The 16,503-nt window shown below is 33.2% G+C and overlaps 1 protein-coding gene across 2 annotated transcripts in view; it reads left to right on the plus strand.

The window, feature by feature from the left end:
- The window catches only part of DPYD (dihydropyrimidine dehydrogenase), a 717,845-nt gene that overhangs the window by 561,668 nt on the left and 139,674 nt on the right, over nt 1-16,503 (plus strand). For both annotated transcript variants that reach the window (XM_011380852.2, XM_023523771.1), the window contains one exon: nt 6,203-6,345. In XM_011380852.2, the coding sequence (XP_011379154.1) occupies nt 6,203-6,345 (143 nt within the window). The remainder of the gene's footprint in view (nt 1-6,202; nt 6,346-16,503) is intronic.

Raw genomic sequence — 16,503 nt, forward strand, 5'->3', positions numbered from 1 at the left:
CATTCTATATATTTACATCCCACACAATAAACGTAATCATACTTTTCTTTTTTAGCAAAAATGGAGCCACATCATATATATTGTCCTGCTGCTTGTGATTAACACTTGACATTATATCCTAGAGATATTTTCATGTGTGTTTTAAGAATTTCCTAGGATATCACATGTAGGTGAACTATAATTAATTTAATAGCATAACTGCTAGTGGTCATTTAAATTGTTTTCTCTGTTATTAAAAAAAAAAGCAATACTTCGAGGGACATCTTTGTACATGTAACTTTGTGTCTATATACTAATGAAATAGATCTCTCAAATCATAGTTTCTAGGTACAAAAGCATATACATTTAGATATTGCAATTGTATTACAGATCGAATAAAGATATACTCACAGAAATTGCACTTTTATAATCATAGACTCACACCGTAATTTTTAGAAGTGAAATGACATAGGAATTATAAGATTTCCAAATTTGATATCTAAGAGATGAACACCCCTGAAGTGTCAGGTGTTTATTCCCACATGTTTATAGCTGAATGTTTATTTTTCTGATCAATTTTCTCTGGTTTTGATAGTAATATTCGCCTATATATGCTATGAACCAGGCATGGCACCAAGTGCTTTCCACAAATTGTATCATCTAATACTCCCCAAATTGCTATGATATCATCGTTATTAATATAACTGTTTCACAGATAGGGAGAACTAGTGTTTTAGGAAGTGAAGGAACTTGCTCAAAGTCACAATTGTGTGAAGTAACAGGGCTGAGGCTTACACCAAATTGGTTGGACTTGAGATGCTGTGCTCTTAGCATTAAGCTATAGGTAGTACTGATACTGGCTTCCTTAGTCAAACAAGATGAAGATGATCCTCTTTGTAATTTCTGCACTGCCATTTCTTAGTAACAGCTGAGAAGTATGGACTTTCATGTCACAGAGACTTGGTGTTTGATCCTAGTCTATCCCTTTTCAACTGTGTGACATCAAACAAGTTACTTATTCAACTTGAGCTTCCCTTTCTTCATTTACAAAATAAAGATAACAGAATCCACCTTCACAGCCTCGTAACAGTTAAACTACCCAAGCATAGGAAGCCCTGATCTCAGGGTGTCTGGCGTTTGGAAATCACTCCTGGAAGGAGTACTCCCACTCTTTCTACTACTGGCAGCGGGAAAAAATCTTGAAGTATTCAACAGAAGTTAAAACATTTTCTTAAGAAAACTTTTGGCTTTTTAAATAAATCTAAAATAACAACATAAAATAATTGCTTTTCTTTCTCCCATATCTCCTCTTTAGATTTCATATTTCTATATGTAACTCTATATATGGATCCTTTTAGTACTTCGGTTTTTGGATGAATTATGCTAATTTTCTCAAAGGACTTTAATCCATGTGTAAAGATGTATTTTTAAATAGCTGTGTTTCACATATTTATTAGTATATTAGGTTTATTAAATTTTCAGCTTGCTTTAGTAAAGTATAAATTTTTTGGTGCTTGATTTATGTGTACTTTATGAAAATCAATCTCAACTCTTGAATCCTTGGAATTCTTGATTTGCTAATATTTTCTTTTTTCTGGGTAATGTTAAAACAATTAACAATTAGACAGTCAAAGTTCAATTTCTAATGAATTTGTTAGTCACTTAATTCATTATATTTTAATTAATATAAGCAAATTAAAATTACATTTTCTTTTTGTATACACAGTGAGCACGAATGAGTATTATAATGCAATTTCTGCTTTATTGCAAGCTAGAGCTATTATCAAAGGGAGTTTATTGTGGACTTAACTCTAACAATTAATTGTGTAGCAATGGCTGTCCTAGGAGTCAAATGATTAGGAAAAAAAAAATTAAACCCAATTATTCAAAATTCCAGTTATCCAAAATTAGCATATGTTCCACGCTATCTTACCCATTAAAAATTTCTTTTCTCTTCAAAAATTTAGTCATGCAAAGTAAAGCTCTGCCTCCTTTTCACTAATAAACTTGAGTTCTTATGTTGTCATTAAAACCCTTACATATTGGTTTAGTGCATGGACCTTTTGATTCTCAAAAATACATTTTTAAAGATATTGATGTTTGCTTTTGAGATTTTTACATTTGGAGTCAGTTAATCTTGCCAGCACTATGACACTACTAAATGAAAGCTGTTAGGAGAGAAGAAAAATGAGAGGATGATATGTGGTTTTCCTAAGGTATCAGAGGATATAAAGTTCTATCATCATAAGCATCATGCTTTTGTCTCCAATTTAAAAAAAATGGTTTCATTAGATTTCTAAACCCACAGCAACAACACAAAAGGCACTATCAAAGTAAACTAAATAAAGGCTACCTCTGAAATCAATTGTTCTCATGGGTAGTACAGATTATAATAGTAAAGGCCTGTATAATTTTTATTATGCATAAATCCTTATTATATCAAGTCATTTCATCCTCAAAACAGCTCTCTCAAGGTGTTATTATAATTTTATTATTTTGTAGATGAAAAAACATTGGTTAAGGAAAATTAAGACATTTTCACAAAGTCACATCGCTTGTAAGTAGTGGAACTAGAATTCCAGCCTAAGCAGTTGGTTTATATTGTCTGCCCGATTTGTAACTAGTTCATTCTCAAATTACCTTCTTTCTAGAATTCATATTAATAGTGTTTATATGTATATATATAGTATTTATATAGTATGATGTTTAAGTGAATGTGAATTTTTCCTAATGGAACATCTGGACAAAATGAATAATTGAATTCATATTATTTACCTTGAAATAACCTCCTAAGATCACCGGGGCTAATGTTTTGGGTACCTGTGTTGGGCGACATTATGCATGGGGCACAGCTAGCTAACTGGGATGATTCTTTTAAGCTTTTCAGATTCAGATACAATTATCTTTATTTAAGATAGGTTCTTAATAAATATTTCTTGGATAGACACACAGAATGATGGATAAATAAGGCCTAAGTAAAGAACCTGATTAAGTTCTAATATATGAGTACTTACATATCAAAACATAATCCAATTGCTAATGATAGTGTTTTTAAAATTGCATTGAAAATGACATCTGACAGTTGATAGTATCGTTTTCTTAAGAGAAAAAATGCATCAAAATCAGATTGGTTAACTTTTAATTCAAAATCTCTGATGTACTAAAATGTTTTTTTTCTAGAACATAGCAATCCAAAAGTGTTCTGTGAAGTTTATCAAAGATCTATGAATTCAACAGTGATTTTTATTTCATGACTATACGGAAGGCCTAGATTGAATGGATACCAAAAGTTACAGTTCAGTCTAGTCCACCAGTGTTTCCACAAGGGCTATTTTTTGTACAAATCAGAACTCTTGGCTGAAATGTTAGAACTTAGAGGTCTACTTCACTTTTTGTTAATTTTTTTTTCAAAACTGTAGCATATTTCAAAATTTGGGGATTCAGGATGGCTCGATTTTCACTGGAGCTTTCCACACAGTCGAAACACAATGGCCTGATGTAACTGAGCTTACCGCCAGGTTCAGGTGGCTGCCCCGTGTAGATGAGGGCTTAATTTAGATTGTGTGTTGCCTATTAATGTATTTAAATTTATAGGATTTCAATTTTTTAATTTAAACCTGTCATTTTCCTAAGGATGAAGTCCACATTCAGTTTCCTCTCAAACTGGCTTCATTTTTCCTAGTCTTTGATCTAAAACCACTAGTGATAGTAGTAGTGACAGATTTAAAATCCTTTTCTCAATATGTGATTCTGGAAATCTTTATGCATTTTAATTAACATATGCACAACTCTATATGGTGTTGATATATGTATCTTCTTTACGGCCTATTATTTCTTCATTTCTCTTGTTTTAAAACTAAAAATAAATCTCTACATAATAATTTAGAAAGATCCTTTATAGACATTTACTTTCCTTCCAGAAATCTTTCATGGTGAATGAAAGTAATTTTTAAAATCTATTCTCCATAAAAATTCTGAGAACAGATAGATTATACTTCATATTAAATCAATTGAGTTATAAAGAAAACTAATCAAATGGAATTTATAATAAGAATTAAAACTGAATTTACTATTACCTAGCAACAGAAGGATCGGTTTCTTCATTTTTGGATCACATTTCCTCAGAGAACATAATTACTCTTAATTTTTAAAAAGTGATACCTTTATTAGTTTGAAAGGTTTTCATGTTCATTAGGTAGATTGGAAAAGTTTTAGAGAAGGAAGAAAAACATAAAATAAAAAATGTCTTATCGATCTAATTGAATATCTTCAAATGCCATCAAGGATTTGCCGTTTTTTTAACACCTGCGTGATAATGTTGCCCTTTAAATGTAACTGGTTAAATTTTCAAAGCTGTGTTCTGGGAATTTGCTATTTGTTGCCCATTAATATCAATTGGAATAATCCCTGTGTAACACTTTGAAATTTTACCCTTTAGTGTTAATAATGATAGTCTTCTAACAGTGCAGTTAGAAATAAATTATTTATCTTCTTAGCTCAAATTTCTTTTACTCTCTAGGGCCCACTAAATAAGAAAAAAAAAATCCCAATATTTTTTATTACTTCAAAGTAACATACATGTAAAGAAGACATCAGTTTAGTTTATATTGAACATGGCAGTTATATTATGCAGAGATAGTTATATGTTTATATAAAAGGTTTATTTAAGTTACAGATTATCTTAAAAATACTTTTACTTTTATTCTTTAATTTCTTTTTAGTATAGCCAAAGATAACATGTGTTTTATAGATGTGTGTGTGTGTGTGTGTGTGTGTGTGTGTGTGTGTGTGTGTGTGTGTGTGTTCTTGGTAAGCATTCTCCTGCCTACTATGTTAGCCTTCTTTATGGTTAAAACATACTGACTAAGAAGTCACTAATAGATATTTTGAAATGGAATAGAATCTTGACATTCGGTTTCTAATTTTTCCTAACTTAATGCCTCGTAATGTCAGTTATGATTTTCCGAAGGGTCAGCACTGAACAGTCTTGACTGAAAAACACTAATTTCTAGACAAAACTTTTTAGGTATGGAAGCAACAAGTAGATATTTCCACAGACATTTTTGACGTTGAGTGCAAAAGTATCTATTACACATAAATTCAATTTTATCTGAAATGAATATAAACAAGATACAGAGAAAGCCACTGATTTTAAGGAAATTTCTTTGTGCCTCCCCAAAAGGAGCAGTCCAATAAGTACATATTGAGAATGCTGTGAGATGCTTGTGGTGGTGGTAGAAATGATAAAGCACTCACCACATAAGGCTGATTTTACCAGTTGCTAGTTTGTTTTTATGAAGCCTAGTTAAAGGCAATGTTAAATTCTTGCACAAATATAACTATTTTTAGTTCAGAACATGCCTTTAAAGGACCATTGACTTATGAGTCCATACCAGAAATGTCAAATTATATTCCTCTGGTATGAAAGCATTAATTTACTCTGGATGTGTTAATCCTTGAGTGTGAAAAGCAGCTTTAGTACAGTACAACCTCAAAGTGTTCTGCCCATCCATGAAATTTTCATTATGATTAGAGAATACTATGTTGGTGATATCTGGCTGAATAAAGTATAAAATATTAAACACATACTCCCTAATTACTGAATTCTGGTTAATTCTAACTTGGTTAAAACTTCATAATGTATGAAAAAATTAGATTAGGCTCACTATGTTCCATCAAATTATGGAAAATATATGTAGAAAGCAATATGGAATTTGTAAGTTCATCAGCACCTTGCTTAATTTTAGAGTATTTGTATTCACACCAGCTGCTTTATACTTAGCAGAAATATAACAAAGCTGTATGTCTATCTATTTATGCACTGTATGTGATCATTTTCTTTCTCAAAGTCTGCTGCTCCTTGTCATTTTTAAAACAGATGCTTGAATGTTTTATACAATCTTTTACACATTACTACATATCAGATTGTAATATGCATGTATTTTGTGGGAGATTTCTAGGGTTGCTATACCCACATGCGTAGCGTAACACATCTGTATTAAATAATAGCATCGAGGTATTTAAAATCAATACACATTTATTTACAAATGAATATACTTTGAAACACAGCAATGTTTATATATTACTTATGTATGTTTCTTAAATAGAGATAAAGAAAATTAAATTTTTTCTAGTGTAGCACTTTCATTACATAATAGTGATTAGAAGGCAATATGCTCAAGTGGTCAATATGCTAACCATCGATCATTCTCATTTTCTGTAGGCACAGCGATCAGACCTATTGCTTTGAAAGCTGTGACGTCCATCGCTCGTGCTTTGCCTGGATTTCCCATTTTGGCCACTGGTGGAATTGACTCAGCCGAAAGTGGTCTTCAGTTTCTCCACAGTGGAGCTTCAGTCCTCCAGGTAGTACTCATGTGTGTCTGTCCTTTCCAAAAGCTTCGTCTAACAAATACAGTGTAAATTATGTGACAAGTATATTCTTATAGAGTCTCTTGAGAAAGAGTGTGGCAAAATGGCAGCACTCATTAAGTTCCTGTTTTGAATCGAGAAGAACCCTGAAATCCATTCCCTATTCTAATTGAGGTCTTACAAACTCTCTTTTTTTAATGTGTTCGCTCACCTCTCTAATTCAAAAATAAATGAAATCAGGTACAAAAATTCATACTGTACTACTGGAAAAGAAGAAAAACAAATACATGAGGAAATTGGGTAAATGTAAAATTTTGATTGAAAAATAAAACAAAGTCAAGGTTAAGACCAGTACATGAAATCTGAGCCATAGGTACAGAAGAGATCACCACATTTGACTCTGATTTTCCCAGCAGCCAAAGCAAGAAAATCACTGGCTTCATAGCTTTCAAAATATAAATATAAATTAGTTCAGCTTTTTATGGTACAGAGCTGAGGGGAATTCTTCCATTGTCTTCATAAAGGGATACTTTGAGATGTAGTACATTGTACTCTTAATAAAACCCCTACAAAAAAAAAAAAAAAATCTTTTTTAGCACTTAAACTCTTTCTTTTTATAATGTTGCTCACATAGGTCCAGTACAGTGGTTGGGACATTATAACATAAGCATTTCTAGGAGGGGCCAGCTATGCAGGTGTGAATGGTCTGACTTGACCCTGAGATAAAATTTTTCATATGATAACTAGGCTTTGACCACTCAAGAAACCCTTCATTAATATGGCTTCTTACCATCTAGCACTGATGGTAATTAAGAAACAGAGAGTTTAGCATCACTTATATTCTCTGACAAGAAATTAAAATGCAAATATCTTGTGTTGCCAATTTGATAATCAGATTTAACATCCTCTTATAAAATACAATCTAACATAGAAATAACATGTATCAAAATTCTAATGGAGGTGGACTTCTGCTTCCAAGAAGATGAGGTAGATGAACTTTTCTCTATGCTTCCCACTAAGTACAACTAAAACCCTTTATATGTAAAACTAACATAAAGAAACTCTGAAAGGTGAGAAGAAGTCAGTTTGTCTAGGGACCTCAGGACCCAAGGAACAACATAGCAGTGAGTTTTCTGGGTTTTCTTTTTGCTCATCCCAGAGTTAGAGTCAAGGAAGCCAGCAACCCAGAAACAGCAGCCAATGCAGACAAAGTAGCCTGCTCTCTAGCCAAAGAACCAGGAAAGGGGCAGCCTAGAAAGACAGAAACTATGGTTAGACAATAACTGCTTTTCTCTAGACAAACACCACAGATAAAAACTGTGACCCTGAATCCATCCACACAGGGAAAGAACAAGTGAAGTCTTAGATTTTCACCCTCATGAGGCTGTAACAAGGCGGTCAGTATCCCCATGTGGGAAACCTGGACTTTCATCGCCACCTGCCAGTAATGAGGTATCCCTTCTCCTCCCCTTTGGGGTTGTGTCAGAAGAGGTCTAGTGGAGATTCAGGACTTCCATCACCACCCAGATGTAACAAGGCCACTCTCCTTCCACACGCCCTTCATGGTGTCAGTGAAGCTAAGGGGAAGCAGTAAAAAGGCACTTCTGGCCCTTGCAGCTGGGGAGGTATCAGTGGAGACCTGATGAGTGTCATCCTCTCCCAGCAGTAACAAGGAGGCATGTCCCTCAGGTGTTAAAGCGGGCCAGAGAGGGTGCCTGGGCAGTAACAAGGCAGCATCCTTCCCTTCTTCTGCCTGTGTGGTGTCAAAGGAAGCCAACTAAAACAGATCAGGAGCCTCTTAACATAATACCAAAAATGTTAAGATTTCAATTGAAAACCACTTATCATACCAAGACCCAGGAAGATCTCAACTGAATGGTAAAATGCAATTAATAGATGCTAAACACCAAGATTAAAAAGATGTTAGAATTATTCGACAAAGATTTTAAAGCAGCCATCATAAAATGCTTTAACAAATTATTACAAACATGCTTAAAACAAATGAAAAAATTACTAAAATTAATAAAGTGATCACATTGTAAAGTATAAAAATGTTAAATTACTGTATGGTACACCTGAAACTAATATAACGAATATGATATTGGATACCAACTACACTCAAATAACAAAAGAAAAAAACAATGTCAACAAAAACATAGAGGACATAAACAAGAACTAAATGGAAAGTTCAAGACTGAAAATTACAATAACTAAAATGCAAAACTCAGTTAATGGGCTCAACAGCAGAATGAGGAGAATGTAAGAAAGAATTAGTGAACTGGAAGATAGAGCAATAGAAATTAACCAATCTGAGCAACAGAGAGAAAATAGTCTGAAAAAGATGAACAGCCTCAGGGAACTGTGAGATTATAACAAAAGCTCCAACATTCATGTCATCAGAGTGCCAGAGGAAAGGTCAAAGATGGAGGGGATGAAAAAAAAATAATGTCCAAAAACTTCCCATTTTTTTTTTGTAATAGACAAAATCCTACAGATTCTAGATGCTGAATGAACCTGAACTATGATGGATCTAAAGAAGTTCATACCAAAACACATCATAGTCAAACTTTTGAAAACTAAGGAATTTTGAAAGGATCTTCAAAGCAAGAAACAACATCTCACCTATAGGGAACAAACAATTCTAATGCAAATAGAATTCTCATGAGAAAATATAAAGTCAAAGAAGTGTAACATTTTTCAATTGTTGAAAGAAAAGAACTATCAACCCAGAATCCTATATTCTTTAGGAATGGAGAAATCAAAACATTCTTAATGAAAGAAAACTAAGATAATTTATTGCCAGGAGACCATAACTAAAAGAATGGCTAAAGGATGTTTCTTGAAAAGAAAGGAAATGGTAAAAGAAGGTACCTTGGGACATCAAGAAGGAAGAACATGAGTGGTATGTTCCAGAAAAATCGGGAAGATAAATGTCTAGGCTTGTATATCCCCTGAATTTATTTTCATGAACACAGAGAAATGCATGGACTGGAGATGAGTCCCAGAAAAGATGCCTTCTCATTTCCGAACATGATCTTGGGCAAGTCACACATGGGGGTGAAGATTGTCGACTGTCTACCATGTGTTGTTCTAGCTGCTGCTACATACACTATTTCCACACCTACCCAAGAGTGAAATAACTTTGATGGACATCAGCCAAGCCTTGGGGGATGAAAGTAGTGTAGCCAAAGTCACATGACTAGTGCTAGAGCCAGAACTCAGACCTAGTATTTCACAACCATAAAGCCAATGCTCTTCCAGCTGGTCACACTGCCTCACTCCTTCCCAAATCTCTGGGATGGAAATATCAGTAACAGGCAGATCTTCCTCTGCCTACTCAAAGCTTACATATTTAGGCTACTTATTCCTTAAAGTAAGGATTCAAAAAAGAGAATAAGTATGAGAACATATTAAAATAAATCAACATGATATATCCGAGCACAGATGTGTATTCAGTGTATGGACACAGAATATAAATATATTTGTCCTTATAAAAATATATGGTGAAATAATTACTCAAGTTGCAGGTTCTGCTTAGGCTTATCTTGGATCAAGAAGCAGAGAATCACTCAAACTGCCTGACGAAAATGAAGCCTACTTATTATATTCTATACATGCATGGAAACTGGAACAGTAAGAACCAATGGTGGAAGTTCTGGGGACAGATCTTCTCTATCTCTTTTTTGTGGGTCATGTGGTTTCTTCCTCAAAGGAATCTATAGTTTCATCCACTCTTTCCTTCTCCATAGATTATTGCTCATTTCTGCCTTCTCTGAACTTCTGCCTATCATGTGACACTTGGGCCCTTTCCACATGGCAGTCTTTCAGCTCCAATTTCTAAATGAAATGCCTCACTAGCTAAATATCTCTTGGCTCAGATTTTTGAAAGGAGAAATCTGTTTGGCTCAATTTATCTTTTCATGCCAGCCCCCTCATAAAACACTGGTCACCCAATGTATTGACTGCCAGATGTATAGCAGAAACATGCTAAATATTTGTTGATTGAATTTGTGAAATGAATGCGCTTGAGTTGCAAATTTTTTTAACAGATTGTAAATAGGATGAAAAGATTAACATCAGATGAAAAATGATTGCCAAAGAACTGCCCCTTCAGCTCTGGGTAGGAGTGGTCCAGAGACTCTCCAGCTACGTAAAATATTGGCTCCCAAATGATTTTGTTAAAAATGGAAAGTTTCACAGTTAGGCTTTCACTGGTACAAAAATCACAGATTACGTATCAATTCTACCATTAGTTTGAATCAGATTTTCATTAAGCCAGAAAATATTTTTAGACCAATTTTAACTAAAATATGGACTAAAATCAGTATTAAAGTATACTTAGGGCAGTTATGAGTGGAAAAACCTTTGAATTTAGAATTTTGGCTTGGCATTTGAGTGGGGGGTGGATAATGTATATTATTTCCATCTCCCTTCCATTGTAATTGAATTTCACTCCATTCCATTCCCTAGTTCAGGGTTAATCTAATCTTTCATTTTCTATACTTCTGGTCTGCTGAATATTATTAGAGAAATTCAAGTAACTCTGCCAATTGGATTTATTCCAAATTCACAATGTTTAATGTCAGCTGGACCTTGGGTGCTAGTCAGCATCTGTTTTTATTCATTTTTTAAAAAAAAAAATCCCATCAGATTTCCTCTATTAGTTAGTTCAGATCTTTTTCATATAACTCCAAGGGCTGAACCCATCTATCATCACCCTCCCATTTCTCTGATTCCATTTGTTCCCTGGCTCTTATTGCCGAACTCGATCCCCTTCTGTTTCTATATTTCTCTTGAAGAGCTCATCCACTGTTATATCTTCAGGTGGAATACTACCAAATCTTCTTTTCTAATGATTTCTACTCAGAAGTGAACTATGTAATGACAAAATGCATTTTTTATAAGATGTGATGAGACAAATGAAAGATATTTAAGTATCAGGATGATAGAGCTAATATACTAGAATATAGAGAGAAGTAAGGGTATGGAAATAGAAATATAAGTAAGTATTTTAATTCTGCCTTTCTTGATACACATACATGGACTATGTAGATAGGTGAGTTAACTAGTAGAATAAAGATTTTTACTCTAATTTTAAATTTCTTTTTAAATGAAGTTAATAACTATGACATTCTATATGCCTTTTGAAAAGGTACTGACATTTCAAAAGTGAAGAGCTAAAATATTTTTCATAAGTTGGATCGGTGTTACAGAATGTGCCTTCCTCGTTAATCAGTATGCATCACAGAGAACTGTTCATTCATTTATTCATTCAATAACTATTTATTGAGAACCTATTACATACCTAACATTCTTCTAAGAATTTGGAATTCTGTGAATAGAGCAGACGGAAGTCCATTACCTCATGGGGCTTACATTCTAGTGAGGGGAGAGATATATAATAAATATGAAATATAAGTATATTATCTGGTAAGATGATAAGTGCTGTGAAAAAAAAAAAAGAGGCCTCATTGAAAAGGTAACATTCACATAAAACATTCACAGACAGTGAATCAGAGAATTTTTTACTGAAGGAAAATACTTAGGTTGTAGCATCTCTTAAGTTTTAGTATAGCTTAAATTTTTGCTAATTGAGAGTTTAAATGAAATATAACAATCACAAAATTTTGTAGACCACCTTGTAGTTAATAAATGGAAATCCTTTTCACTGTTTCACTTGAATTTTAATGGGCAATTTTTGCTTTTGAAGTCTTCTTACCATTTCTAGGAATGTGCCATTTCTCAGTGGTACTGTGTATTTCTATTCTTATTCTATAACTTACTTTGACAAGGATGTTAACATCTTAATGGTAAAATATCCAATAACTCTACTTTAAAATTGCTTCAGTGAATATTGAACATAAAAACTAAGGAATTAGCTAGAGAGTGATTTGAGTATTCCAGATCATTTCCCTAGTAAAACTTTGGAGTGAAATGGCTATTACAACAGAACCAGAGGCGACATTCTAGCCAAGAAATAAGGTTCGAAGTTAATTATGGGTCTGTGTTCTTGCGTAGCTGCTCTTGGTCAGTCAACTCGAGTGAATTCTAATTTATTTAAGTGAACCCAGCGTCTTCAAAATCTGATTTTTATCTTACTTGGTAGGCTCTCATTAGTTAAAATATGCAACAAGTTAGAGCTATCTGAAGGACAGATGAAAATTATTAGTAAATTTCAGTTTCTGAAATTTCAGTATCTGAAATTTACAAATACCTCCTTGTTAAATTATATTCTTAAACTCTTGATGTTTTAAAATTTGGGGGAGAACTACTCTGAAGAAAAGAAGTTTGCTTCTGGCTCCCAATTACTTATTCATGAAAAGGATAGTCAATAAATAACTTAAATATTGCCCTTTAAAACATTTCGAAGACAAGACTTTAATAAATTAACACTGGCTTTTATTTTTACTTTTAGTTTTATTCGTTAGTCCTATACCTAGCCTTCCCAATGAGTACTGCATCCCCTTTATCTGATTTAAACACTCATCTATTTCTATTAATAAAAACTAGTTAGAGATTTCGATTGCAACCAAAACCCAGAACAAGTCAGTTGCTTTTAGTGAAAGGTTTCATCACAAAATATTCACTCTCCTCTCCTCTATTGTATATAGATAGAGAATATAAGAATTGTACTACTTTTTTTTTTTTCACTGAATGACTATGAGTTTTTATAATTTGATTTAATGATATTGCTATTGCAATTCACTTTCTTAAGGACTTTGATCTAGGGCATCAGAAATTATAGGAAGTCATCAGCTCATTCATGTACAGTTATGACCTGTGCCTTCATTGAGATTATATGGGTGTTTTTTTTTCTTTCTTTCTTATGGGTTCATCACTGAAGTTAATAAAAAATTCTGAGATACAACAGAAAAGAGTGTAGTGGGTATTTGTTGTGAAGAGTCATGGTCACATGATGGACACCCACTAAACTTAGATAACTAAATTAATTTTTAACAATAATTAAAGGTGCTCTGATGGAGCTAGTTCAAGCTAAATGGAATTTTTTAATGTAATCAGGAGATGTATTATTTTATTAAGACTAGAGGGAAAGAAGTAATTGGAGCGGCACAATGACACTTTCCACACAGCACACAGGAAGACTTCAGCACTTCAACTCTATTGATGGAGGTCTTAGGTGATAAAAAAAAATTTGCATACTATATTCTAAAGTTTTATTAGGTAAATGGAAAATATTTGTTCAATGATTTCTTATTTTTTATTCCATTGTCATGCTCTTTAAAGACAGGCTATCGTATACAAAGGAAGTATAGTTGATAAGTTTCAAAATTATTTTAAATGATATCAGAACTTTTTCACATAGCTAGTTAAAAAAGACCTATTTTTCTTTCCACTATGCAGTTTCTTGTTTCTTAGATTTAATGACTGCTTCTTTTACAATTTTAAGAACAATATGGAAGTGAATATTTAAAAAAATAGAAACCTTATATTCTTAGATCAATATGTAAGAAAAAATATGCGCTTAGTATCCATCCAATAAAATATTAATTACTATGTCAATTATTACAATATTTTAAATTACTCTAATGGATGGTTACTCTAATGGAAGAGGTTTTAATTTTTGAAAACCATCTTGATTCCAGTGCACTAATGTTGTTTATAAGCAAATAGATGACATTAAATGGAAACCTGCTAGGCCTTCAGATGATTACACACTCTCCACTTGATAGAAAGATTAACATCAAGATTCAAAGGAAATTAATTGAAATTAAATCTAGACTTTTTAAAAGATAGTTTTACTATAAGAAAAAGTAACAGCCTCACAACGACTATGCTATATGAGAAAATAACCGTGGGTTAGCCAAGATGTTTGCAGATATAGCTATATGAAATTTCTGACCTTGTATAAACTTCCTTGGCTAACTTTTTCCTGACTGACCAGATCCTTTATGTTACCTGTTCCTTTTTGCATTGTATACAGAGATATGGTCAACTATTGGTTTTACTTCTTCATCAAAAAATCTCCATGTCTGACCAAAGTTTTAAACTACTATTTACCCTTTCATTCTTCAATTTAAAAAATCCCAGTTGTTTAGATATTTATATTTCATGTTATTTTCTAAATGTAATTTTTTTTGTTGCTTTTTTACGAATCCAATTTTCAGTATCATTTGAAATGAGTTGTGATTGGATGTAACTGACTTTTTAATAAACATATCATAGCTTATCCATCCAAATGACTGTTTGAAGAAGTCACTTTGGTAGGTAACATATTTTGAACACTATTGGAACTACTTTTTATTCTTTGAGAATAGATTTGATTTTCTATAAACAAAGCTAAGGAGAGCTAAGTCGAGTAAACAAGGTTGGTTGTTGAACTGAGTTAGATATACAAAGTCATGTGTCTCTTTTTCTGTTAATTCATAAGCTGATTTTAATAAACAGTTCAAAAAGAGATGTTACAAAATTATTCTGAGCAGTGCCAGCATCCACCAACGTGATTATTTTGAAAAAAGCCACATTTGTTTGGATGTATATAATTGCATATTTGTTTTAAAATTCACCTCAATATATTATAGACTCTGTTTCATACTAAGTTAGAGTTAAGAATTCAGACTGCATAGAAATTTAGAAACTCTAGCCATGGAGAATATATTGTGAAGAATACTAATCATCTGACGAACATTACCTTGTTTTTCAAAAAGTCTTTTCCAGTTATTAAATCATTTGACTCTTAGAAGCTATGAGGACATCAGTAAGCATTTTTAATCTCATTTTACAGATTTGCAAATTTGTAATTTCCTTGAGTGTATTTCATCAGTTGGCTACCAGTAGAATTTGAAATCATGTTCCCAATTTCTACTCCATGGCTTATCTTTGCATCCCCTACCATCCATGTTACTGTGATCAAGAAATCTGCTAGCAAAATGAAAGAGAAATTTATTATAACAAACTTGTGAATGCTTACTCTGTCTTTGACTTATTAACTGATGATTAATTCTCAATTATTGAACTCTACCTTGCATAGTTTGTTTACTCCACCCTTATAATTTTACAGGTGAAATGCTTCCTCTTTATTAAATGATTTATCCCCGACTTCTTTAGTTTCCAAAAGTACTTTCAATTCTGACAAATGTTTCCATGTGCTGAGTAAGCGAAATTCTGAGACTTCTAAAAGACTGGCTACCCTGGGCCTCCTGAGATTTGTTTGGAGGAAACAGAGAAACCCAGTTGATCAAATCTTAAGTAACATGAAATATGGAAGCAGAGTAAGTTGCAAAGCAGATTCAGGACAAACAAGAGATACATACACAACCTATACAATATAAGAAGATAAAGCTGACTATTGATAAATATAATGTCCCATCCTTGAATGCAAAAATTTAATTACGCATCTAAAGTGGAGGTCGCCAAGACAAAGATTTTTTTTAAGCTGTAGAGGTATTTAATAACAATAAGGTCAACAAAAGAAGAATATTAATATAGCTTCCATAAAAAAAGTCGATACGATCTTAGTTGCATTTGAAATATAACATATAGAAAAAGGGAAATGCTATCTTTAGAGAACTCTCATCAGACAACATCTTCATTCATCACATGGTAGGTGGCCACTATGTGCCAGATGTGGTGCTAGCCCCGGAGACATAAGGATGTTCTCAGACAACTAAATATGCTCTCAGAAACTTTGCATGCCAGAAGCCTACTCAAAGGAGTGATAAGATAATTGAGCCCAGACTCCAGTGAGTAAAAAGAAATCAGCCATGTAGAGACCTGGAGATAAGTGTTCCCCTGGCAGAGCATAAATACAAAGCTCTAGGGTGCAAGATAAGAGTGGTCTTGCCCTGTTTCAAGACTTACAAGACACAGCAGAGGTGAGAATGATAGGCAATGAAGGGGCAGTCATAGGCAGAGGTGGATCTTGTGGGGTACTGTAGGCCATGATAAAGATATTAGATGCTATTCTATGCTGAATGGGAAGAATTGAAGAGTGACAGGTCTTTACATTCTCACTTGCTGACACCCCAGCCCTTCTCTATCTGTTCAGATCCAGGAACAAATAAATGCTCAATGGGCTATTTATACTTTTTACTTCCACGGCATCTTGTTCAATTTTTCATTAATGATTTTTATCCTCCATGATTTCAATTCTCCTCTCTTCTAAGACTACTGGTAGCCTCTTGTCATCTTTGA

This window comes from Pteropus vampyrus, unplaced genomic scaffold, assembly GCF_000151845.1.
Source record: "Pteropus vampyrus isolate Shadow unplaced genomic scaffold, Pvam_2.0 Scaffold410, whole genome shotgun sequence".
NCBI classification, from domain to species: Eukaryota; Metazoa; Chordata; class Mammalia; order Chiroptera; family Pteropodidae; genus Pteropus; species Pteropus vampyrus.